Source organism: Pantherophis guttatus, chromosome 17, assembly GCF_059756535.1.
Source record: "Pantherophis guttatus breed Tessera chromosome 17, ASM5975653v1, whole genome shotgun sequence".
In the NCBI taxonomy this organism is placed as follows: Eukaryota; Metazoa; Chordata; class Lepidosauria; order Squamata; family Colubridae; genus Pantherophis; species Pantherophis guttatus.
In genome coordinates, this window is record NC_142079.1 from 13,890,774 (window position 1) to 13,917,701 (window position 26,928).

Below are 26,928 nucleotides of genomic sequence, written 5' to 3' on the forward strand. Positions count from 1 at the left end.
CATGAGGACTAGAGTCTTCGCAGTGGTCTTTGCAAAGGAGATGATCGTGTGATCAGAATTCGGGTGTTGGGCCAGCAGTATGGTTTATAATGGTTGCAGCATCCCAGAGTCATGGGTTCGACAAGCCAAGCCAACGGGGGGGAAAGCTGGATTTGCTCAGTGATCACGTGATTTGCTTAAGAACCCGCAGTCATTCACATGAAAACCTGGCAGAAAAGGTTGTAGGAGCCCTGGTGGTGCAGTGGTTAGAACGCAGTTTTGCAGGCTGATTCTGCTCATTGCCAGGAGTTCGATCCTGACTGGCTCAAAGTTGACTCAGCCTTCCATTCTTCCAAAGTGGGTAAAATGAGGACCCAGAGGCTGACTCTGTAAATCGCTTAGAGAGGGCTGTAAAGGACTGTGAAGCAGTATATAAGTCTAAGTGCTATTGCTGTTGCTCTTCCTTTCCTTCCTTCCTTCCTTCCTTCCTTCCTTCCTTCCTTCCTTCCTTCCTTCCTTCCTTCCATCCATCCATCCATCCATCCATCCATCCATCCATCCATCCATCCATGGTGCGCAGTGGTTAGAATGCAGTATTGCAGGCTAACTCTGCTGACTGCCAGGAGTTCAATCCTGACCAGCTCAAGGTTGACTCAGCCTTCCGTCCTTACAAGGTCTATAAAATGAGGACCCAGATTGTTGGGGGCAAGAGGCTGACTCTGTAAATCGCTTAGAGAGGGCTGTAAAGGACTGTGAAGCAGTATATAAGTCTAAGTGCTATTGCCCTTCCTTCCTTCCTTCCTTCCTTCCCTCCCTTCCTCCCTCCCCTCCTTCTCCTCCCCTCTCCTCCCCTTTCTTCCTTCCTTCCTTCCATCCATCCATCCATCCATCCATCCATCCATCCATCCATCCATCCATGATTCAATCCTGACCAGCTCAAGGTTGACTCAGCCTTCCGTCCTTACAAGGTCTATAAAATGAGGACCCAGATTGTTGGGGGCAAGAGGCTGACTCTGTAAATTGCTTAGAGAGGGCTGTGAAGCGGTATATAAGTCTAAGTGCTGTGGCTATTGTCAACTTGGGAGCGGCTCCCTTAACAGGAGCCTGGTGGCGCAGCAGACTAAAGCACTGTTATTAACATCAAGCTGTCTGCAATTACTGTAAGTTCAAATCTCCCCAGGCTCAAGGTTGACTCAGCCTTCCATCCTTTCTAAGGTAGATAAAATGAGGACCCAGATTGTGGGGGCAATAAGCTGATTTTGTATAAATATACAAAAGTATGAAGGCTATTGCTTAACGCATTGTAAGCTGCCCTGAGTCTCCGGAGAAGGGCGGCATATAAATCAAATTAAAAAAATAAACAAAACAAACAAACAAACAGTTACCTCGCTTAGCAGCATAAATGTTAGCCCTAAATCGAGGACTACCCATACAATACTCTTGAGTGTGCTGGCTCAGCCCTGAGGCTGACCTTTATGGCTCTTCCGTGGACAATCACAATTGCAAGGGGAACCCCCTTCCCCGTGTGCCTTTTAGAAATTGCTAACAATCTTGACAAGGACAAGGCCTGCCATTCCGCATTTTGCAAACGAAGCCCATCTCAGCTGATCAGAGGTCAGATTTCTTTCACACAAACTTAGAGAGACAGCCGGGGAAACGGAAATGCCCTGACTAGGTCAGAACTGAATTTAAAATCCCCTCCGGAAAGAGAGTGTCTCTTTGCAGGCAGAAAGTTTGCATAAAATAAACTATAATTACGCTAATCTGGTGCTTACTTGCACCATCGTTCCTCATTGTCCCGCAACTCTGGGATGAATGTTTGTTTTCCTGCTTTGCTTTCTAGATCCAAAGCGAAAGATTTTTTTTTTTTTTGCAAGCGAGAGCAGAGAAAGAGAGATCAAAAGGATCCCATTGTAATATCAGGCTTGCCCAAAATAGCCTCTGAGCCTCAATAAAAAAGGAAAAAAAAAAAACAATCTTATCATGAGAACTTAAGACTCTTAGAGGCAGGGACCGGTGCCAGGTGTTATTATTAGCATTTGAATAATTCTGACTCCCCGCAGGCTTTTACAAGATAAAAATTCAATAAAAGGCCCACAGTTGGAAGAAAAGGGACAAGGAAATAAGGCTAACCCACCAACTTAAGCACACCATGGAACTCCCAAACGGCTTGTACGTAAAACCGAAAACGGGGATAACAATAGCAAGGTCAAAAGTGGAATAGAATAGAATAGAATAGAATAGAATAGAATAGAATAGAATAGAATAGAATAGAATAGAATAGAATAGAATAGGGAAGGGAAGGGAAGGGAAGGGAAGGGAAGGGAAGGGAAGGGAAGGGAAGGGAAGGGAAGAGAAGAGAAGAGAAGAGAAGAGAAGAGAAGAGAAGAGAAGAGAAGAGAAGAGAAGAGAAGAGAAGAGAAGAGAAGAGAAGAGAAGAGAAGAGAAGAGAAGAGAAGAGAAGAGAAATATGGAATGGAATGGAATAAAATAGAATGGAATGGAATAGAGTAGAGTAGAGTAGAGTAGAGTAGAGTAGAATAGAATAGAATAGAATAGAATAGTATAGAACAGAACAGAACAGAACAGAACAGAACAGAACAGAACAAATAGAATATACACTGGAATTTTATAAATTCTAAAAAATAAAAACTGAAACAGCAAAAAAAGAAAAGAAAAAAGAATAGAATAGAATAGAATAGAATAGAATAGAATAGAATAGAATAGAATAACAGAGTTGGAAAGGGATCTTAGAGGTCTTCTAGTCCAACCCCCTGCTCAGGCAGGAAACCTTATACTTGTGATGACAAACCTATGGCACACGTGCCAGAGGTGCCCCACAGTGCCCTCTCTGTCAGCACGCGAGCCGTTGCCCCAGTTCAGCTCTGCTGCGCATGTGTACGCACCTCCTGCCGGCAAGCTGGTTTTTGGGCCTCTGCCGCGCATGTGCGGGGGCGGGTCACGTGCAGGGGGCTGCATGTGCATGCACGGGGGGTGGGGCACGTGTGAGGGCCGCGTGTGCATGCCTGGGGGCCAGGGCACATGCACGGGGGCCATGCGCACATTGCATTTTGGCGGTTCAGGCATGCACGCTTTGGGCACTCGGTCCAGAAAAGATTAGCTATCATTGCCCTATACCATTTCAGACAAATGGCTGTCTAGTCTCTTCTTAAAAACTTCCAGTGTTGGAGCATTCACAACTTCTGGAGGCAAGTTGTTCCACTGACGAATTGTTCTCACTGTCAGGGAATTTCTCCTTAGTTCTAAGTTGCTTCTCTCCTTGATTAGTTTCCACCTGTTGCTTCTTGTCCTGTCCTCAGGGGCTTTGGAGAATAGATTGACCCCCTCCTCTCTCCCCTGGTCCTCCTCTTCACTAGACCAGCCATGCCCAGTTCCTGCAACCGTTCTTTGTATGTTTTAGCTTCCAGTCCCCTAATCATTTTTGTTGCTCTTCTCTGCGCTCTTTCTAGAGTCTCAAATTGGGAGATGCCGAATGATCACATCTCCAAAGTTTGATGGGGGAAAAAATTCTAAACCTTCACAGTATCCTTCGAGTAACTTCCTTTTTTTTTTCCTGGGAATTTGGCTGTTAATTTTATTAATTTATCGGCAGCGTAGATCTGCCACCCACTTCCTCAGCCTTGCTTGGAATTTCCCTGGTCAGTTGGCGGCCCTTGAAACGGCTGGCAACTTTCCTGAGCTGTCGAAATCCAATGATCTTGAGAAGAGAAGCTCTTAATCTACAACAAGGGTCTCCAAACCTGGTGACTGTAAGATTTCTGGACTTCAACACCCAGAATTCCCCAGGGAGGCCCTTAATAATCTACAGCTGGGGTCTCCAAACTTGACTTCTTTAAGATTTGTGGACCTCAACTCCCAGAATTCCCCAGGAAGGCCCCTAATAATCTACAGCTGGGGTCTCCAAACTTGACTCCTTTAAGACTTGTGGACTTCAACTCCCAGAATTCCTCAGCCACATAAATCCTGGTGATGTTCTCCATGCTAGCTGGGGAATCCTTGGGTGGGTGGGGGGGGCCACAAGTCTTAAATTTGCGAAGCTTGGAGACCCCCTGATGTAGAAGAAGGGAGATATGAATTATGGGCTCCATCAGAGTTGGAAGCCTAGTAAGATGTCTTTACATCTTGTGGTTGATGGGTTGTTTTCTTCAATCTCCCAAGTATTTCTTATAGCCTCATTGATACCATGGATGATAGTTAATGGGTGCCCAGATGTGATTTAGGGATCCACTTTAGGATCCCTGTATAGTGATGGTGATTTATTTGAAAACGTTGGCGTTCTCCAACGACTGTAGGAGATGCTTTCCTTCACGTTGTTGAGTTCAGAGTATCAACTGAGCAGAGAAGGTCTTGTGGTTGGACACTGGTTGACTCTCTTCCCTTATTCACACCACACTGTGTGTTCTTCAGCCTTATCTCAGAAAGGCAGGACAAGAAGCAATGGGTTGAAGCTTGTCAAAGAGAGATCCAGCTTAGAAGTAAAGAGAAATTGCCTCCTGGAATTGTGGGTGCTCCATCACTGGAGGTTTTCAAAAATAGACTGGATGGACAACCACTTGACTGGGATGGTATAAGGCTGTGATGGCGAATCTGGCCTCTGGAGGGCCTCCAGGGAGTGGGGAAGGCTGTTTTTGCCCTCCCCAGGCTCCTAGAAAGCCTCTGGAGTGTGGGAAGGGCGAAAAACGGGCCTTCTGATCCCAATGGAAGTTGGGAAATGGACCGTTTCCGACCTCTGGAGGGCCTCCAGGGGGCCTGGGGAGGGCAAAAAAAGGGCTACCCACCAGGCCATCACGTGCCAAAAGTGGGGGTCGCACATGCATGCGTGCGGGGGGGCACATTGAATTATGGGTGTGGGCACGCAGACGCGCAATCCCCCAGCACTCCCCTCGTTTTTGGCACGCGATGGCAAAAAGGTTAGCCATCACTGGCATATAAATCGAACCAATAAATAAATAAATAAATAAATAAAATAAGTACTCCTGCTTGAGCAAGGGGTTGGACTCAGGGTGAAATGTAAAATTTGTTACTACCGGTTCTGTGGGCGTGGCTTGGTGGGGCGGGGGTAATGTGATGGTGGGCGTGGCCAACTTTTTTTTTTTTTAAACTTTTCAAAGCATTTTTTCTAATGCTTTGAAAAGCCTCTGCCGATCAGATAACTCAGCTAGGATCGTCAGAGACTTTTCAAAACATTTTTTTTATCACCTCTTCGGCCAAGAGGTTGCAGAAAAAAATGCTTTGAAAAGCCTCTGATGATCCCAGCTGAGCCGCGCGATCATCAGAGGCTTTTTTTTTTTTTTTTACTTTTAAAAGCATTTTTTTTTGTCGGAAGAGGATGTAGAAAAAAATGCTTTTAAAAGTTAAAAAAAAAGCCTCTGATGATCGTGTGGCTCAGCTGGGCATGGTGGTGGTGGTGGGGGGGCGCAGGGACTTTTGCTACCGGTTCTCCGAACCGCCCGCCGCCATTGCTACCGGATCGGGCGACCTGGTCCAAACCGGGAGCATTTCACCCATGGTTGGACTAGAAGATCTCTGAGGTCCCTTCCAGTCCTGCGATTTTATGTTCTAAGGTACCTTTTAAAAGCTTTTGAGATGAATGAGGTGGCCACCTCCAGGCATTTAGAATCGCTCTAGGAGAGTGTATGAATTAACCGATAAAGGAGAACCTTTATAGCTCAGGGTTAAACTGTAGGATCCTTGGTGTTTCTGAGCTTGGAGGTTTTCTTGCAGACCTTGCATGACCAAACTAGGTAATATCATCAATGGAGAAGGAATACGGTGACAAGGAAGGGCATCCGGCCATTAAAACACTCTGCTAGCTCCATTCAGTTGCCCAGACTCCTCTCCTGCAAGGGATTATGGGGGTCGTTAAGTGAAGATGATTTCATGACCCAACTAACAGAAGAGAATATTTGTAGCTCAGGGTTCAACTATGGAGTCCTTGGTGTCCTCTGATCTTGGATGGTTGCTTGTAGACATTTCATTGCCCAACTAGACAACGTCATCAGTACCAAGAGAAGAGAATATTTGTAGCTCAAGGTTCAACAGTTAGGTTCTTGGTGGTCTCTGAGCTTGGCTGCTTTCTTGCAGATGTATCAGGACCCAAACTACCGTATTTTTCGAAGTATAAGACACATATTAGTTTTGGGGAGGAAAACAAGGGGAAAAAAATTCTGCCTCTGCCTACCAGTTTCCATTGGTATTCATCTGGCTAGCTTCCTTGCAGCAAACAGCAAACAGCCTGGTCAGCTTCAGCACATTATCGCAGCCTGATTCAGCATGAGCAGCTGATTGGCGGTTGGATCGGCCTCCTGGAATACTGCCAATCAGCTGTTCCAGGCTGCGGGGATCGCCGTCGCCCATTGCCGGCTCTGCGCGTCGTGTTTTTGGGCTCCGCACGCTCCATTTTTGACCCGTACTAGGCTGCCGTGATCACCACAGCACATCGCTGCCTCAGCATGTTGCGCTTTTGGCCTCTGCACGCCCCATTTTTGGCCTCTGCGCATCGTGTTTTTGGCCTGTTCTAGGCGGCGGAGATTCCCGCCGCCACCGCCAATCCCTGGTGCCTGGAACCGGCCGAAAACTCGACGTGTGGAGGCCAAAATTGGGGTGTGTGGAGGCTGAAAATGCGACGCATGGAGGTGGCGATCGGCGGCAATGTTCTGTGGTGATCCCCACAGCCTGGAATGGGTCTAAAATGGGGTGTGTGGAGGCCGGAAATGGGGGGCCGGCGGGTGGGTGGGCCTTTGGCAACATTCGCTGTATAAGATGCAGAGACATTTCCACCCACTTTTTGGGGGTGGGAAGTGCGTCTTATACTCCGAAAAGTATGTTAGGTAACATCACCTTATTCCTGTATGAATTAAGGAATGACTTCATTGAGTTGCAAAGTGGCCTACCATTTACAACTTGACCTGGGTTAGCACATTGGGCGAATCCAGCCTTTATTGGGTTAGTCCAGGTGTCAGCAACCTGCAGCTCCGGAGCCGCATACGGCTCTTCGGGCCCTCTGCTGTGACTCCCTGTCAGGTGATCCCACCACTGGCTGGCCCCGCCTGTCAACCTCCCCTCCCAATCACTCCTCGCCTGGCCTGAGAAGGTAAGGGCGACGGCGGGGGATGGAGAAGTAGCCGGGGCAGAGACAGAGAGATACAGAGAGAGGGGGAGAGAGAGAGAGAGAGAGATAGAGAGATACAGAGAGAGAGGGGGGAGGGAGGGAGAGAGAGATGTCAAAAGGGTTATGTGGTTCCCGGTGATTTTTAACCACCGGTTCTCTGCCCTAATGACTGGCTGGGTAGGCGTGGCTGGGGGTGGGTGGTCATGTGACTGGTGGAAGTGAGTGATGTCGAGTTGGCCACGCCCACCCAGTTTTTGTGGCTCCCGGTGTTTTCTTTTCTGTGGGAAACGGGTCGAAATGGCTCTTTTGAGTGTTTAAGGTTGCAGACGTGACACGGGGCAAAACCCGATGTTTTGCAAAGCCAACCCGTTGTAGCTTCTGTCAGGAAGTGTGGTTACAGCAACTTGGGGTTGGGCCTGAAGCGCAAAATCCAGACCTGGAGTCAGGGTGGGAGTCGGGGGCTGAGGAGGAGGTCCAGACACAGATAAGAGTGCCTTGAAATGAAGGCAGATCAGGGATACCCAAGTACTGTGGGGGAAAAAAAATGAATCAGGAAGGAAATCTTAACCAAGATGTTAAACTTCTGGAGAATATTCCGGTACAGTTGATGCGGTTTTGACTCTAAAGATGACCGTTAATTTTGAGGAAGTTCCTCCTTTGACCAAGGAGTGGTTGACTAGGGGTTTTCTTTACTTCTCCTTTTTTTTTTCTTCTTCTGAGTACTTTTGACCTAGATGTATACATTATGGAGCCTTCGATGTACCTCAAAGTTCTCTAGACTCTCCCATGCAACTAAAGTGAAGACGTTTCCTCAAATTGTGGGTTTCTTCTCATGTTGCATCACTCTTTAAGTTTTCTCTGCGGAGGCTTCGTCAGGAGGTTACAGAAAACCCAACCGCTTGGTTTCCAGTTCTGGCCCTGCGGAAGGAGAAGAGTTTTGGGGAATAAGCGAGCCGGGGATTAAAATTTCCTGTCTGGCTTTGTTTTTCCAGAAGAACCCAAAAGCCAAAGGTAGAAGATCAAGGATAAGGGATATAGAGCAATGGATCTCCAACCTTGGCAATTTTAAAGCTGGAGGACTACAACTCCCAGAGTTCCCCAGCCAGGGTCTCCAACCTTGGCAGCTTTAAGCCTGGAGGACTTCAACTCCCAGAGTTCCCCAGCCAGGGTCTCCAACCTTGGCAGCTTTAAATCTGGAGGACTTCAACTCCCAGAGTTCCCCAGCCAGGGTCTCCAATCTTGGCAGCTTTAAACCTGGAGGACTTCAACTCCCAGAGTTCCCCAGCCACGGTCTTCAACCTTGGCAACTTTAAACCTGGAGGACTTCAACTCCCAGAGTTCCCCAGGCACGGTCTTCAACCTTGGCAACTTTAAGCCTGGAGGACTTCAACTCCCAGAGTTCCCCAACCAGGGTCTCCAACCTTGGCAACTTTAAGCCTGGAGGACTTCAACTCCCAGAGTTCCCCAGCCAGCCAGAATCCCCCAAAGCTGGCTGGGGAATTCTGGGAGTTGAAGTCCTCCAGGCTTAAAGTTGCCAAGGTTGGAGACCCCTCATATAGACAATGCACCATCCCGAGGTCACACAATCCCCTTTTGCGACCTTCTGGCAAGTAAAGTCGATGGGGAAGCCAGATCTGCTTAACAACCGTGTGACTAATTTAACAACGGCAGGGAATTCACTTAATAACTGTGGCAAAAAAAGCTTGTCAAAAGGTTGTTCATTGATGGTATTTTGTCCCACTTATAGAGGGCATCTGTGCATCAACCATGGATAGTATGAATTCAGTTCTATGTTATCCGTATTGTACGGCTCTGGTCAAATCCAGATGATTTTCCAAAATGCAGGGAAAACTTCCCAAAGGTGCTTTTTTCAAGAGGCAACTGGAGTTCCTGGTTTTTCTTTGAAGACGTTTCGCTTCTGATCCAAGAAGCTTCTTCAGCTCTGACTTGGACGGTGGGGAATGGAAGGTGTATGCAGTACAATGCAGTGAGCCATTTTCAGATCTGTACCTTGGGGAAACAAAACAACCACTTCATAAACACATGGCACAACACAGGAGAACAAACCCATCAGAGGTAGATTCAGCAGTTCATCTGCATTTCAAAGACAAAGGGCGCTCTTTTGAAGACAGCAAAGTCCACATTTTGGACAGAGGTTTGAAAGAGGGGTCAAAGAGGCCAAAATTGAACAGCCCTCTGAACAAAGGGGGAGGGATAATCTGCAACACAGTCCTTTCAGCAGTTCCAAGAAGGCTCCACACCCATTTGCACCACTCAGGTGACCCTGAGGACACAGATAAAACTCCAAGTGGCCTCAGCGGCCGTCTAAAAGGATGCAAAGGACCAGCTGTCTGCAAGGAATATAAATCCTTCCATGCCCCACCATCCAGTCAGAGCTGAAGAAGCTTCTCGGATGAGAAGCAAAACGTCTTCAAAGAAAAACCAGAAAGTCCAGTTCCCTCTTAAAAACAAAGCACCTGTGGGACCTGGATTTATTTATTTATTTATTTATTTATTTATTTATTTATCTATCTATCTATCTATCTATCTATCTATCTATCTATCTATCTATCTATCTATCTATCTATCTATCCTTCTCCGGAGACTCAGGGCAGCTTACAATGCGTTAAGCAATAGCCTTCATACTTTTGCACCTGCTTAGTAGGGCTTTCGGCCCCCCCAAGCGGTGTTCTTTTTTATACAAAGTCAGCTTATTGCCCCCACAATCCGGGTCCTCATTTTACGTACCTCGAAAGGATGAAAGGCTGAGTCAACCTTGAGCCTGGTGAGATTTGAACTTACAGTAATTGCAGGCAGCTGGTGCTACTTAACAGCACTTTAGTCTGCTGCGCCACCAAGGGAAAGCTTCGAAATGATTGCAGGTAGTCCTCAACTTACAACCACAACTGACCCCCAAAATATAGGTTGCTAAGTGAGACCTTTGTTAAGTGAGTTTCGCCTCGTTTTATGACCTTTCGTGCCATGTTTGTTAAGCGAATCATTGCGGTTGTTAAATTAGTCACATGGTTGTTAAATGAATTTGGCTTCCCCACGGATTTTGCTTGTCAGAAGGTCGCAAAAGGGGATTCCGGTGACACTGCGGCCGTCGTAAATACGAACCAGCTTGCCGAGCGTCTGAATTGTGATCCCGTGACCACGGGACGGTTGCAATGGTCGTAAAGTGTGAAAAAGGTCCCTAAGTCAGTTTTTTTCAGTGCCGTTGTAACTTCAAACAGTCGCTAAGTGAAGTGGTGTAAGTAGAGGACTATACCTATATGTGATTTTGACCTGAAGGTTTATTTTTCTGTTTTAGGATGTGAGTCTCTTGGAATATCAGCACCATCCCAGAGAATACCCTTCCCACCTGCCCCCAGGGTCTCTCTTACACCCCCAACGGCGCAGACCCTCCCTGTTATCCGAATTTCAGCCGGGAAATGAAAGGTAAGGCCAAAGAGATGGGACACGTTTGAGGTTCCAACAGATTTTTTTTCTTCCCAAAAGATACCTATGACCCAGATTTGAAGTTTACACAGACACACACACACACACAGACACACACACACACAGACACACAGACCAGTGGTGGGTTGTTCCCGGTTCGCACCGGTTCGCAAGAACCGGTAGTAAAAAATTGTAGTAGTTCGGAGAACCGGTAATAACATTGGCTGGCCACACCCTCGAACCGGTCCCTGGCCCAGTCGCCGCTCGCTTACCCCGCCCACCTCATCAGAGGTTTTTTTTTTTTTAACTTTAAAAAGCATTTTTTCTACAACCTCTTCGGCTGAAAAAATGCTTTTAAAAGGGGGAAAAAAAGCCTCTGGTGATCGTGCGGCTTAGCTGGGATCGTCAGAGGCTTTTAAAGGCATTTTTTCTACAACCACTTCGACCGAAGAGGCTGTAAGAAAAAAAAATGCCTTTAAAAGCCTCTAACGATCCCAGCTGAGTTGCCTGATCGCCAGAGGCTTCTAAAAGCATTTTTTCCTGCATCCTCTTAAAGTTGTAGAAAAAATGCTTTTAAAAGTAAAAAAAAAGAAAGAAAGAAAGAAAAAAAGTTGGCCATGCCCACCAGTCACATTACCCCCACTAAGCCACACCCACAAAATAAGCCACGCCCACAGAACCGGTAGTAAAAAAAATTAGAACCCACCCCTGACAGAGACCATATTCTGTGTGCTGGACAGCTGGTCACTTGGCTTGCAGTTACCACAATTTTTGCTCAAAACGATGGCTTGCTTCCGATTGGACCATCATGTCGCGTTCGCTCGACAACCCTAGTGTGCGTGTCACAACGGCCCTGGTCACACGATGATCCGCGTGGTTACGACTTAAAAGGGTTGTGACTGCCAGGCTCAACTATAGTCGTACGTTGAGGACTATCTGTACGGCAGAGTTTGTGAAGTCAGCGAGGGAAAGTTGGATTCATTTAATGACCCTGCGATTCAGCCAACAAGTGCGGTGATTCACTTAACAACCATATGTTCTGACCCAGCTTCCCAAACACGACAAATCCTCTGTAGTTAAATCAATGCTTCCTTTATTAGGAGCGCCAGCAGGCAAAAAGTTTCTCTCTCACCGCAGGCTAACAAATCCATCCGGCTGGAAGATGAATAGTTGTTTGCCACATCTATTCATCTCCGCCCCCTGCCTTTTATCCCCAGAGTTAGGGTGGGGCTTCGCTAGCAGCGGTGGCTATTCCGTCCTAAGGACCGGCCCACAGATTTCCACTGCTCTCCTCTCCTCTGCCTTCTGCGCATCTGCACGTCAGGCACTGGACCCAGCTGTTCCTCCTCTTCCTCATCAGCCACCTCCAGACCTGGGGGCTGTTGACTCTCCATCTGAGGGATGATGGACAGCCCAGGCTCCACCTCTGTTTCTCTCTCTCTGCCAGCTCCATCCCCTCTTCCCCCTCCGAGCTCTCAGGTTACCTTGATGCTGACCCTGACTCTCACGCCTCCACCTCCTCCTCCTCTGATTCGGCTGCTGGAGGCGCCGGTAGCCGAGAGGCCACAACAGAAGGTGGGTCGGTCATCGGGAGCAGAGATTTACTGTTCCGAGCTTTCGGACTTATGCCAGAGCCCATCTTCAGGGAATTTCTCTCTACTGAAACACGACTCAAAGAACAGCCCAAAAGGACATATTTTGGTGGAAAGAAATTCCCTGAACTTTTGGCATAAGCCCAAATGCTTGGAAGAATAAATATCTGGTCCTGGTGACCGGCCCACCTTTAATCTCGCATCATTATCCTCGGACACGTATATCTGCCTCCATTCGTGATAATAATAATACTAATAATAATACTAATAATAATACTAATAATACTAATACTAATACTAATACTACTACTAATAATAATATTTTGCATTGCTCCTACTGTGATGTTGGATTCCTTATGGAACCAGCCATTATTGATAAGCATAAGATACAAGACATTTTTTCTTAAAATTTTCTCGTTGCTTTCTTAGTTCGACTTTGGAGTTTGTCTTTTTGGGTTTGTGAAGCTTTCTTTAAGATGATAAAGACGGCTTTAGGAATTGTCATGGGCCCCTTCCCTTCGTTTCCCCATTCTTCCCTTCCCTCCACTTCCCATCTCCTTCTCCTCTTCCTCCTCCTCTCCTCCTCCTCCTTTTCCTTCCCCTTCTTCTCCTTTCATTCTTGTTTCTCCATCCATTCTTCTCCCTCATTCTTCCTTCTATTCTCCTCTTCCTCCTCCTCTTCCTCCTCCTCTCCTCCTCCTCCCTTTCCTTCCCCTTCTTCTCCTTTCATTCTTGTTTCTCCATTCATTCTTCTCCCTCATTCTTCCTTCTATTCTCCTCTTCCTCCTCCTCTTCCTCCTCCTCTTCCTTCCCCTTCTTCTCCTTTCATTCTCCATTCATTCTTCTCCCCCATTCTTCCTTCTATCCTCCTCTTCCTTCCTCCTCTTCCTCCTCCTTCCCCATCAATTTATTCCCCTTCCGTCCCCCTTTCGCCTTCCTTTCTCCTTCTCTCCCCTTCCCTTGCTTCTGAGTCCTAAGATAATTGGCAATGGGAGAAACGATCTAAAAAAACCCCACATCACGGGTGAAATCCAATTTTTTTTACTACCGGTTCTGTGGGCGTGGCTCGGTGGGCATAGTGTGGCTTAGTGGGCATGGCTTGGTGGGCGTGGCAGGGGAAGGATACTGCAAAATCCCCATTCCCTCCCCACTCCTGGGGGAAGGATATTGCAAAATCCCCATTCCCACCCCACTCTGGGGCCAGCCAAAGGTGGTATTTGCTAGTTCTCCGAACTACTCAAAATTTCCGCTACCGGTTCACCAGAACCTGTCAGAACCTGCTGGATTTCACCCCTGCCCTACACTATTTAAAACAGATCGGCTTGGAGCTCCTTGATCCAATCTCTTTTCACTTCCCCGCAGGTCCCAGGAGACGCACGCTCGGACCGAGTCCCATTCGTATCTCTCGGATCTGAGCAAAGCATCGGAAATCGAGTTTATTGAGACCAAGCGGCCTCGGATGGAGCTGTTACAGGAGCCGCTGCTGAGGCCTCCGGCTCTGCTCAGCCAGGGTGGAACGGAGGGTTTCTCCAGGGTAAGCTGGAAAGAGAAGGTGCACAGGGAGTCCTTGAATTACGACTGTAATAGAGCCCGCCCGTTATAGTCCTAAAATCGATAGAAGAGAATGTTTGTAGCTCGGGGTTGAAATGAGGGGTCCTTGGTGGTTGGTGGTCTTCTTGCAGATGTTTCATGACCCAGCTAGGTAACATCATCAGTGCTAGAAGGGAGTGGGGTTTGCAGAATGGAGAAGGAAGGGAGGAGGAAGAGGACTGGGGGGTCCTTGGTGCTCTCTGTACTTGGTGGTTTTCTTACAGACGTTTCATGACCCAACTATATAACATCATCAGTGCTAGAAGAAAGAGGGGTTTGTGAAGTAGAGGAGAAGGAGACGGGAGGAGGAGGAAGGTGACAATGACTGTGAGGTTCTTGGGGTTCTCTGAGCTTGGTGGCTTTCTTGCAGACGTTCCATGACCAAACTAGGGAACATCATCAGTGCCAGAAGGGCGTGGGGTTTGCTCTCTGTTTCTAGACAGGTGGCTTGCCCTGTCAGTGATGGTGGGAGTATTTCTTGGTAGAGCTGTTGTTGACTGTTTGATGGTTTGCCTGAGTTGGAGGTTGGGTCATGCTTGAACTTTGGCAGAAGCTGAGATCGCTAAATCCTCTGCCGTGGGGGTGGGGGTGGGGGTGAGCGGGGCAGGGGGATGACTAGGTCATCTGAGATGTCCAGGGGCCTGCCAAGATGATGGAGAGACTTGGCTCTTAGGGGCTTCAAAGAAGGCAACCATCCCCCACCCCTACCAGCCAGCTGTCTAAAGACAGGAAGTTGTGAGTGGTGAGGAGAGGATAATGGCTTGGGTCCTTCTGGAGGACACAGAGGGAGTGACAGTTGGTGTTATGGAACAATGGAGGTCTTGTCTCTCTTCCCTGCTCGTTAGGAAATTGAGATGGCCAACTTGGATGAGGTCTCCTGGTGGGAAGCAGCTGTTTTGAGGGCCCAGCCAGGCAGCTTCTCCCTGGTTTAAGGTTACAGATGGAGTCATCTGGAGAAAGAAGAGAGGGACTGGGTGAGGAGTGAAGGACAGTTGCCAAGTCAACAGGCCCAAGTTGGCTGCATTCAGACGACGGGAAGCTTTGGGTGGTTCCAAGAAGGTCATCCCTTGAGTTTTCCTAGAGGTTCCTCAGAAGAAGCTTTCTTCTCATGAACTTCCATTCCCCCTTTTGCCATCTGCAGGATCGAGGCATTACCGGGAAACTGGAGCCCGTTTCTCCCATCACCTCTGCCCACCCTGACTTGGAACTGGATCTACTCCCATCCCGGCTCTCGAAGGAGGAGCTGATCCAGAACATGGACCGCGTGGACAGAGAGATCACCATGGTGGAACAGCAGATCTCCAAGTTGAAAAAAAAGCAGGTAACAAGACGCTAACGGAAATCAGTCGAGAACTTTTTCATCCAGATTTCAACCCCGAGAAGGTCTAGAGTGGAGTCAATCAGGGGCATGAATCCATTTTGATCGGGTTCTAGGTGTGGACTAGATCGCTTCCTTTTGGCCAGGTAGAACATGGGACGGGGGGGGGGGGCAGGCAGCATAGCACGAGGGTGGGAGGAGACAAGGCAGTTTTTAGAGATTCAGGAGCATCAGGCAAAAAACATCAACAAAATCGAGATTTTCCCAGGATTGGGCTGAATGACAGCAGTGTCCAGATACACCTATACAGGTAGTCCTCGACTTACGGCGGCAATTGGGACCAGAATTTTGGTTGTTAAGCGAGTTATCACATGACTGGCTCTGATTTTACGGCCATTTTGTCCGTGGCGATTAAGAGAATTCACGCAGTCGTTAAATGAAACCCTTTCCCAATGGAGAACTCTGCTTGAAGGAAGCCCAGCTAGGGAAGTCCGCAAATCACAAATCCTAGGACGCCACGAACGTCATAAAGGGGAGCCAGGTGGTTGCGACGGTTTTAACTTGGGTGGGTTATAAGTCGCTTCTCCCAAGGCTGTCGTAACTTTGAACCATTGTGAAACGAACCATTGTAACTGTATGGCAATTTGTAGGGAGGTGACGGGGGCACTCCAGGGAGCGCTGGTCTCTGTGAGAGGGGGACTTATTTTCGATTTCTCCTCTGCTTCTGCAGCAACAGCTGGAGGAAGAAGCAGCCAAACCGCTGGAGCCCGAGAAGTCCATCTCTCCCCCACCCCTGGAGTCGAAGCACCGCAGCCTGGTCCAGATCATCTACGACGAGAATCGGGTGAGCTGTGCTCTTGAACCCGGGTTACGGTTTGGAAAGCGGTGCCTCCTGCCTGGTTAAAGCTGGAGGGCACAGCGGACACCTCTTCGCTCTGGGAAATCCCAGCCAGCTACTTCTCAGGAGAAGAGGGAGGGAGGGAGAGATTGGATGGGTGGGTGGATGGATGGATGTGAGTGGGTGGGTAGAGGGAGGGAGGGAGGGAGGGAGGGAAGGATGGAGGGAGGGAGGAAGGGATGGATGGATGTGAGTGGGTGGGTGGAGGGAGGGAAGGATGGATGGATGAATGGAGGGAGGGAGGGAGGGAGGGAGGGAGGGAGGGAGGGAGGGAGGAATGGATCGATGGATGGATCAATGGATGGAGGCATGGGTGGGTGGGTGGAGGAAGAGAGGGAGGGGTGAGTGGATGGAGAAATGGGGTGGATGGAGGGAGGGAGGGAGGGAAGGATGGATGGATGTGAGTGGGTGGGTAGAGGGAGGAAGGGGTGGGTGGGTGGAGGGAAGGATGGATGAAGGAAGGAAGGATGGATGGATCGATCGATAGATGGATGGAGGCATGGGTGGGTGGGTGGAGGAAGAGAGGGAGGGGTGGATGGATGGAGAAACGGGATGGAGGGAAGGATGGAGGGAGGGAGGGAGGGAAGGATGGATGTGAGTGGGTGGGTAGAGGGAGGAAGGGGTGGGTGGGTGGAGGGAAGGATGGATGAAGGAAGGAAGGATGGATCGATGGATCGATAGATGGATGGAGGCATGGGTGGGTGGGTGGAGGAAGAGAGGGAGGGGTGGATGGATGGAGAAATGGGATGGAGGGAAGGATGGAGGGAGGAAGGGAGGGATAGATGGATGTGAGGGTGGGTAGAGGGAGGAAGGGGTGGGTGGGTGGAGAAACGGGGTGGGTGGATGGATGGAGGGTGAATGGATGGACGGAGAAATGGATGGATTGATAGAAAGATAGACAGAAGACGGACGGGTGGATGGATGGAGATGGAAAGAGCGAGAGATGGAGAGAGAGAGAGAGAAAGAGAGGAAGAGATGGGCATAGACTGAGAGAGAAAAATAACCTTAAACGAATTATTGTTATATTCCTTTCCTTTGTGGGGTTGTCCAGACTATTTCTCAGGGACCTAAAGTTCCTCCTTTGAGAGAGCCACCAACTCACTTCTCATTGTTGGGGGTTTTCACCCCCTCCTCCATCAGTGGGGTGACGGGAGACTAGAAAGGAAGATGATTCGTAACTGGGATATTACAGAGTCTTTAAACACGTCGCTTTGTTCCCATGATGGAGGGGATGCCAGAGACCCCCAGCCCACCCTGGGAATAACTGGAGGGCCTTTAAAAAATGGCCACTTGCTCATTGACCGGGTTGGAGTTGATTATGTGCCCTCAATCCTGGTCCCTTCCCCTGAAGACGTAGGGAAGTGGGTCAGCCGTGGTTGTGTGAATAGGGCCCGGATGCCCCCCACCCCAGGCGTGATTACCCCAAAGATGCTTTTTCAAGAGGAAGCTGGACTTTCTTTTTCCTTGAAGACGTTTTGCTTCTCATCCAAGAAGCTTCTTCAGCTCTGACTGGATGGTGGAGGATGGATGGATTTATACTCCTTGCAGGCAGCTGGTCCTTTGCATCCTTTGAGAGGGTCGTTGAGGCCACTTGGAGGTTTGTCTGTATCCTCAGAGTCACCTGAGTGGTGCAAATGGTTCCTGTAGTCTCCAATTTTTTTATCTGGAAGGTGTCCCTAAGGACACAGACAAACCTCCAAGTGGCCTCAAGGACCCTCTCAAAGGATGCAAAAGGATGCAAATGAGCCTTGGTAGTACAGTGGTCTAAAGCACCCTGTTATTAAGACCAGCTGCCTGCAATTACTGCAGGTTCGAATCTCCCCAGGCTCAAGGTTGACTCAGCCTTCCATCCTTTCTAAGGTAGGTGAAATGAGGACCCAGTTTGTGGGGGCAATAAACTGAATTTGTATAAATATACAAAAGTATGAAGGCTATTGCTTAACGCATTGTAAGCCGCCCTGAGTCTCCGGAGAAGGGCGGCATATAAATCAAAATTTTTTTTTAAAAAAATGACCAGCTGCCTGCAAGGAATACAAATCCTTCCATTCCCCACCATCCAAGTCAGAGCGGAAGAAGCTTCTTGGATGAGAAGCGAAATGTCTTCAAAGAAAAACAAGAAAATCCAGTTGCACATTTGGAACAACCAGGACCTGGATGACTGAGAATCTCTACAGACTTTTAGCTACACAATTTGGGATGAGCACCCTTTGAATGGTGGGGGAGTAGGAATGGATTTCCAGAGGAAAAAATTGCAGACTACAGGAGCCAGGTGCACCACTCAGGTGACCCTGAGGACACAGATAAACCTCCAAGTGGCCTCAACGACCCTCTAAAAGGATGCAAAGGACCAGCTGCCTGCAAGGAATATAAATCCTTCCATTCCCCACCATCCAAGTCAGAGCGGAAGAAACTTCTTGGATGAGAAGCGAAACCTCTTCAAAGAAAAACCAGAAAGTCCAGTTGCCTCTTGGGAAAAAAGCACCTTTGGGACCCTCGTGACTGAGAATCTCCATAGACTTTCAACCTAGAACTAAGGAGGAGGAATTTCCTGAGAGTGAGAACAATGAACCAGTGAAACCAAGTTGCCTTCAGAAGTTGTGGATGCTCCAACACTGGAGGTTTTTAAGAAGAGACTGGGCAGCCACTTGTCTGGAGTGGTAGAGGGTCTCTTGCTTGAACCGGGGGTGGACTAGAAGACCTCCAAGGTGTTATTCTGTCTTCTGTTATTCTGTCTTCTGAACACGCGTTCCTCAGCATTGCAAAATGAACCTGGCGAAGACCAGCAGATTATTTTTCATTTGTCCCCAAAGCTCTGCAGTTGTTCCTGGCCTCGCTCACTCGAGCGAACGCCTGTCAGCTTCCTTTTTGGGAGTTGACCTCATCCTTCCCCCGTTACTTCTCTCTCTCTCTCTCTCTCTCTCTCTCTCTCTCTCTCTCTCTCTCTCTCTCTCTCTCTCTCTCTCTTTCTCTTCCTCTCCCCCCTCTTCTCTTTCTCCTTCTCTCTCTCTTTCTCTCTCTCTTTTTCCTTCTCTCGCTCTTTCTCTTCCTCTCCCCCCTCTTCTCTTTCTCTTTCTCTCTCTCTCTCTTTCTCTCACTCACTCTTTCTCTCTTCTCTCTGTTTCTGTCTCTTTCTCCTCTCTTTCTCTCTCTTTCTCTTTCTCTCCCCTCTCTTCTCTTTCTCTTTCTTTCTCTCTTTCTCTCTCTCTTTCTCTTTCTCTCACTCTTTCTCTCTTCTCTCTGTCTCTCTCTCTTTCTCGCTCCTCTCTCCTCTCTTTCTCTTTCTCTTTCTCTTTTTTCTCTTTCCTCTCTCATTCTCTCTGTCTCTCTTTCTGTCTCTCTGTCTCTTTCTTCTCTTTCTCTCCTCTCTCTCTCTCTCTCTCTCTCTCTCCTCTCTCTTTATCGCTCCTTTCTCTCTCCCCCTGCCTCTCTCTCTCCTCTCTCTTTTTCTCTCGTCTCTCTCCTTCTTCCCCCACCCCTCCCAGTTTTTCCTCTCCGGTGCTCGGTGCTCGCATACGCTCTCTCGCAGCAGCCGTCGCCGAGTTCATGCAAGGACAGCCACTGCCGCATCTTTTCTGCAGCTCCCCCTCCCTTTCCTGCACTTCTGCTGTGTCAAGAAAAATAAAGGGAAGGAGTGAAAGAGGCCATTAAAAGGCAGGTTTGCCGGTTTTCGGAGGCACAGTCGTTCCCTCTCCAGGATTTGCAGTTAATTAACAAGAGTTGAAGGGACCTTGGAGGTCCTCTAGTCCAGCCCTCCGTGTAAGCAGAAGACTCTGTAGCATTGTAAATAGGTTTTTTTTTTACAGATGTTCAGATCTCAGGAGGCTCTCAGTGTGCTTGTGGTGCGTTTGTGGTGATGAGAAAACAAGCAGTGTTTGCATTGAGAACATAGAATAAGAGGACTGGAAGGAACTTTGGAGGTCTTCTAGTCCAACCCCCTGCTTAGGCAGGAAACCAGGGGTGAAATGCTCCCAGTTCGGACCGGATCGCCTGATCTGGTAGTGATGGAGTTGGGTGGTTCAGAGAACCGGTAGCAAAAATCCCTGCCCCCCCCCCCCCCCAATGCCCTGCTGAGCCGCACAATCATCAGAGGCTTTTTTTTTTACTTTTAAAAGCATTTTTTTACAACCTCTTCGGCCGAAAAAATGCTTTTAAAAGTAAAAAAAAAAACCTCTGATGAATGCGCGGCTCAGCTGGGATCGTCAAAGGCTTTTAAAAGACATAAAGCCTTTTTTTCTTTTAAATGCCTCTGACGATCCAAGCTGAGTTGCCTGATCGGCAGAGGCTTTTTAAAAAAGCCTCTGCCGATCAGGCAACTCAGCTGGGATCGTCAGAGACATTTAAAAGAAAGAAAGCCTCTGACGACCAGGCAACTCAGCTTGGATCGTCAGAGCCTTTTGAAAGCATTCGGCGTAGAGGTTGTAGAAAAAATGCTTTTAAAAGTAAAAAAAAAAAAAAAATTGGCCATGCCTACCCAGTCACATTATTCCCTCCCCCCCCACCAAGCCACGCCCACAGAACCGGTAGTAACAAATTTTAGATTTCACTACTACAGGAAACCCTATAGATTTCTGGACAAATGGCTGTCCAGTCTCTTCTTGAAAACTTCCAGCGACGGAGCCACCCACCACCGAAGGGAGAAATGGGGAGGCAGGACAGACTCTGCCCACTTCCTGCTCAAAAATGCCTGCTTCACAGGTAGTCCTCGACTTACGACCATTTGTTTAGCAACGGTTGGAAGTTAACCATGCCCCCCCCCGAAAAAAGGGACTTATAACCGGTCCTCGCATTATGACCGTCGTAACATCCCCACGGCCACCTGCGCAAAATCTGAACTCTTGCCATTCGGCATGTATTTTTGATGGTTGCGGCAAATCGGGGATCGTGGCATCACCATTCGGGATTTTCCCAGCCGGTGGCCAAGTTGATGGGGTTTTGTTTAATGACCGCGTGATTCTCTTAACAACGGCAGTGATTGGCGACACGAAAGGGATTGTAAAACCGGGTGCGACTCTCTTAACAATCTCCTTTATCAGCTATAGAAATTCTGATCCCAACTGTTGTCGCAAGTCAAAAACTACCTACTCAGGTAGTCCTCGACTTACCACAGCTCATTTAGTGACCGTTCAAAGTTACAAGGGCACTGGGGGGAAAAAAGCGATTAAGGACCGTTTTTCACACTTACGTCCTTTCCCTGCGATCATGTGATCAAAATTCAGACGCTTGGCAACTGACTCGCACTTATGTCCCGGGGTCACGCAATCCCCTTTTGCGACCTTCTGACGAGCAAGGTCAATGGGGAAGCCAGATTCACTTAACAACTGGGTTACTAGGTTAACAACTGCGGTGATTCGCTTAACAACGGTGGCAAGGAAGGTCGTAAAATGGGGGCAAAACCTACTGAACAAATGTCTCACTTAACAACCGACAAGTTGTGCTCTATTGAGGCCATAAGTCAAGGACTGCCTGTATTTTCCTTTCCTTTCCTTTCCTTTCCTTTCCTTTCCTTTCCTTTCCTTTCCTTTCCTTTCCTTTCTTTTCCTTTCCTTTCCTTTCTTCTCCTCTCCTCTCCCTTCCCTTCCCTTCCCTTCCCTTCCCTTCCCTTCCCTTCCCTTCCTTTCCTTTCCTTTCCTTTCCTTTCCTTTCCTTCCCTTCCCCTCCCCTCCCTTCCCTTCCCTTCCCTTCCCTTTCCTTTCCTTCCTTCCTCTACCTACCTTCCTTCCCCCTCTCCTTTCCTTTCCTTTCCTCTCCTCTCCTCTCCTCTCTTCCCTTCTTTCTTTTCTTTTCTTTTCTTTTCTTTTCTTTTCTTTTCTTTTCTTTTCTTTTCTTTTCTTTTCTTTTCTTTTCTTTTCTTTTCTTTTCTTTTCTTTTCTTTAAAGGAAATTGAAAAACTTGATGTGATGCCAGTCAGCCAGAGAAAACAGGCAGCGTCTCTTGCTGGACTCTTGGGACTATCAATAACAATCAATACACCTGAATTTTAATTTGTTTTCTGCCTCTTTCCTTGTACCTCTTTGTTCCTGAACTGTCTATAAATACATCGCTGTAGGCTGAAAAACAGAGGGTTGAGCAGCCCCCCTCCTCATTTTTTTTAAAAAAACCTAATTGCTGCAGAATACAATTTGCATTGGCCAATTTATACATTGACAGATTAACAGAGCTGGAAGGGACCTTGTAGGACATCTAGTCCAACCCCCCGCCCAAGCAGGAGATCCTACACCGTTTCTGACCGATGGCAGTCCAGTCTCTTCTTGAAAGCCTCTAGTGATGAAGCTCCCACAACTTCCGAAGGCAACTTCTGTTCCATCGGTTGATTGTTCTCATTGTCAGAAAATTCCTCCTTATTTCCAGGTTGAATCTCTCCTTGATCAGTTTCCATCCATTATTCCTTGTCTGGCCTTCAGGTGCCTTGGAAAATAGCTGGACCCCCTCCTCTCTGGGGCAGCCCCTCCAATATTGGAAGGCTACTATCCTGTCTCCCCTGGTCCTTCTTTTCATTAAACTAGACATAGCCAGTTCCTGCAACCGTTCTTCATATGTTTTAGGCTCCCGTCTCCTAATCATCTTTGCTGCTCTTCTCTGCACCCTTTCTAGAGTCTCAACATCTTATAGAATCTTGCAGAGCCGTTTTTGCATGCCTACAGGTAGTTCTCAACTTACAACGGTATCTTTAGTGACCTTCAAAGTTACGACAGCAATGAAACAAGGGACCGGTTTTTAATCTTATGACCGTTGCGTGATCCAAATTCAGATGCTCGGCAAACTGACTCATATTTATGACGGTTGCAGTGTTCCAGGGTCACCTGATCCCCTTTTGCGACCTTTGGATGAGCAAAGTCAATGGGGACGCCCGATTCACTGAACAACCGTGTTAGTAACGTAATAACCGCAGTGGTCCGCTTAACAAATGTGGCACGAACGGTCGTAAAAAAAGGGGACAGAACTCAACTTCAGAAATGTCTCGCTTAACAACAGAAATGTTGGGCTCTAGCCTCAGGTCTGCCAGAGTCTGGCCAGAGTGCGCCAAGGAGAATTTACACTCCCTCCTGGCTAATAAATTTGTGAAAACATCCTCAGACTAGACAGAGGCAGCATGGCAGAGTTTGGCGCGAGACCAATTTTTAAAATAATTTTTGTTAAGAGAATGTAGTCAGTACTAAAAGCAAGCATGCAAGATTGGAAGGGAGGGAGGGAGGAAATGGAGATGAGAGGAAGGGAAGGGAAGGAAGGAAGGAAGGAAGGAGGTGGGATGAGAGGAAGGAAGGAAAGGAGGGAGGGAGATCGGAAAGAGGAAGGAAGTGTTGTGGTCTGCCATCAGCCTATGGAGCTGGCAGCGGAGTCGGACAGCGATGAGGCTGAGGAAGAAGATGGGCCAGTCCTGGAGGCTGGGGAAGGCCCGGATGAGGGCTCTGCATCGGAGGCAGAGATGGGGCCATCTGGGAGTGAGGTGCGGACTTTGGAGCCTCCAGAGGCTGACAGTAGAGAGGCAGAGGAACAGGAGGAGCCTGTTCCTAGTGCATGCATGAGAAGAGCTGCCAGAAGGCAGGAGCAGCTAAAGCAGAGAGGACGACTCAGGAGTAAGGCCAGGAGATGATTGGCCCCTCCCATAAGGCTTAAAAGACCAGCAACGGCTCTTGGCCTCCTTGCCGGAAAACAACCGTTGACAGAATTGCTTCGTGTTTGGCTGTAGTTATTTCTTCTGTTCCTGAACTGTTGCCAAGAAAAGCCTTTGGCACTTTGCCTAATTATCCCAAGGTCAGAGATAAACTGAAGAATGGTGTTTTGAGGACTTTGCTTTCATTTCATTTGGAATACGCTGAGAACGAGTTAATTCTCGGCTGTTTTAATAAAATCTGTTTGTTTGTTGGAACTGTTTTGCATTTAATATCAACTACGTGGGCCTGGGTCACAACAGGAAGGAGATGGGGATGAGGAAGAAAGGAAGGAAGGAAAGGAGGGAGGGAGGGAGAGAGGGAGATCAGAAAGAGGAAGGAAGGAGATGGGGACGAGGAAGGAAGGGAAGGAGGGAGGGAGGGAGATTGGAATGAGAGGGAAGGAAGGAAAGAAAGGAGGGAGGGAGATCAGAAAGAGGAAGGAAGGAGATGGGGATGAGGAAGGAAGGAAGGAAAGGAGGGAGGGAGATTGGAAAGAGGAAGGAAGGAGATGGGGACAAGGAAGAAAGGAAGGAAAGGAGGGAGAGAGGGAGGAAGATCAGAAAGAGGAAGGAAGAAAGGGAGGAGAGAGGCAGGGAAGGAGGGAGATCGGAATGAGAGGAAGGAAGGAAGGAAATTGGAATGAGAGGAAGGAAGAAAGAAAGGAACAATTTAGTGACAGAAATTTTGGGCTCAATTGTGGTCGTAAATCAAGGATTACGAATATGCATTTATTTATTTTTAAAATTTGATTTATATGCCGCCCTTCTCCGAAGACTCAGGGCGGCTTACAATGTGCTCAGCAATAGCCTTCATCCTTTTGTATATTTATACAAAGTCAGCTTATTGCCCCCACAAACTGGGTCCTCATTTTACCTACCTTAGAAAGGATGGAAGGCTGAGTCAACCTTGAGCCTGGTGAGATTCGAACCCTGCAGTAATTGCAGGCAGCTGGTCTTAATAAGCTTAATAACAGGGTGCCTTAAACCCCTGTAGTACCAAGGCTCTTTTTTGTGGGTCTGGAAATAAGGTTGCAAGTCTGGGGGACCCGGACATGAAGGGGCAGGCAGCGCCTCCTTCACCGATGCTAAGCAGGGTTGGGTGGGGTGGATTTCTGGAGGGGTGCCCAGCAGGGATGGAGAGAGGCTGTTTTGAGTCCTTTAGCTATCTTGCTTTTCGAGGGAGGGACCAGCGGTGCCAAATCTGGATCCTCCTCGCCCCTTCCCCACATTCAATGGCTCATAAATTTCCCTGCAAAGGAGGCTGACCTCAAGCAGGATAATTACCTGCAGATGAAAGTTGAAACCTCCAGCTGGGGGAAATCACACCTGCCTTCCGGCATCTGTTGAGGTGTGTTAAAAGTCTGGTTCGCTTTTAGTGCAACTTGGAGGAGGAAAAATTGGCTACTTTTGCACGGAGAGAGAGTTTGGAGCGTTTGGGCACTTCTGCCTCCCGCCGTTGGGTAGGCGGGGGAGCTTTGATGCTCTCCGAGCTTGGCGGTTTTCTTGCAGATGCTTCATTGCCCAAATAAGGTAAGGTCATTGGTTGCTCAACAGCAGCAGCAGCAGCAGCAGCACTGATGATGTTCCCTAGTTGGGTCATGAAACGTCTGCAAGAAGACCACCAAGCTCAGAGAGCAGCAAGGACCCCACAGCCTTCCTCCTCCTCCTCCTCCTCCTCCTCCTCCTCCTCCTCCTCCTCCTCCTCCTCCTCCTCCTCCTCCTCCTCCTCCTCCTCTTCTTCTTCTTCTTCTTCTTCTTCTTCTTCTTCTTCTTCTTCTTCTTCTTCTTCTTTCCTCCTCCTCCTCCTCCTCCTCCTCCTCCTCCTCCTCCTCCTCCTCCTCCTCCTCCTCCTCCTCCTCCTCCTCCTCCTCCTCCTCCTCCTCCTCCTCCTCCTCTTCTTCTTCTTCTTCTTCTTCTTCTTCTTCTTCTTCTTCTTCTTCTTCTTCTTCTTCTTCTTCTTCTTCTTCTTCTTCTTCTTCTTCTCTCCTCCTCCTCCTCTTCCTTCTCTTCAGAAACCCCACTCCCTTCCAGCACTAATGATGTTACCTAGTTAGGTGATAAAATGTCTGCAAGAAAACTATCAAAGCTAGAGAGCACGAAAAACCACCACCACCTCCTCCTCCTTTCTGCAAATTCCTTCTAGCACTGATGGCATTCCCTAGTTGGATCGTGAAATGCCTGCAAGAAAGCCACCAAGCTCAGAGAGCCCCAAGGACCCCACGATACTCCTCCTTCCCACCTTCCTTCTCCTCATCCTCTTCTTTTCTGCAAACCCCACTCCCTTCTAACACTGATGACGTTCCCTAGTTGGGTTATGAAACGTCTGGAAGGAAAGCATCAAGCTCAGAGAGCACCAAGGACCCTCCATCCTTCCTCCTCCTTATCCTCTTCTTCCTCTTCCTCCTCCTCCTCCTCTCCACAAAACCTCTCCCTTCTAACACTGATGATATTACGTAGTTGGGTCATGAAACATCTACAAGAAGACCACCAAGCTTAGAGACCACCAAGGACCCCCATCCTCCTCTTCCTTCTTTTCCTCCTCCTTGTCCTTTTCCTCCTCTTCCTCCTCCTCCCTGCAAAATCCCCCTCCCTTCTAGCACTGATGATATTCCCTAGTTGGTTCACGAAATGTCTACAAGAAAACACCCTCAGAGAGCACCAAGGATCCTTCATTTCAACCCTGAGCTACAAATAACTCTCCTTTACCGGCGGGAAAGCTTTGCCTAAGACAGTGATGGCTAACCGTTTTGCCGTCGTGTGCCAAAAGCGGGGGGAGCACCGGGGGGGCGCGCATGCGTGTGCCCACACCCATAATTCAATGTGTGTGTGACACCCCCCACTCTCCCTGCTTTTGGCACGCAATGGCACGGTGGGCCCAGTAGGCCCGTTTTTCACCCTCCTGAGGCTCCAGAGGCTTTATTGGAGCCTGGGGAGGGCAAAAACAGCCTTCCCCACAGCCCCGGAGGCCCTTCGGAAGTCAGAAACAGCCCGTTTCCCAACTTCTGGTGGGAACGGAAGGCCCGAAAATCAGCTGGCCAGCACATACATGCATGCTGGAGCTGAGCTAGGGCAATGCTTGCGTGCTCACAGATATGGCTCCACATGCCACCTGTGGCACCCGTGCCATAGGTTCGCCATCATGGGCCTAAGACCTCTGGGGGGAAAAAAACCTTCCTTTCCAGCCCCTTCTAGCTAGGTAGGACATTATTATTATTGTTTAGACTTCTATACTGCTTCATAGTGCTTTACAGCCCTTTCTAAGTGGTTTACAAAGTTAGCATATAGCATATTGCATATTAGCATATTGCATTAGCATTAGCATATTGC

At 48.4% G+C, this 26,928-nt stretch overlaps 1 protein-coding gene across 20 annotated transcripts in view; it reads left to right on the plus strand.

Annotated features, from left to right (window-relative positions):
• Positions 1–26,928, plus strand: part of NCOR2 (nuclear receptor corepressor 2) — a 234,631-nt gene that overhangs the window by 52,787 nt on the left and 154,916 nt on the right. For all 20 annotated transcript variants that reach the window (XM_087880078.1, XM_087880077.1, XM_087880079.1 and 17 more), the window contains exons 3-6: positions 10,425–10,552; positions 13,507–13,678; positions 14,876–15,055; positions 15,783–15,896. In XM_087880078.1, coding sequence (XP_087736204.1) covers positions 10,425–10,552; positions 13,507–13,678; positions 14,876–15,055; positions 15,783–15,896 — 594 coding nt within the window. The remainder of the gene's footprint in view (positions 1–10,424; positions 10,553–13,506; positions 13,679–14,875; positions 15,056–15,782; positions 15,897–26,928) is intronic.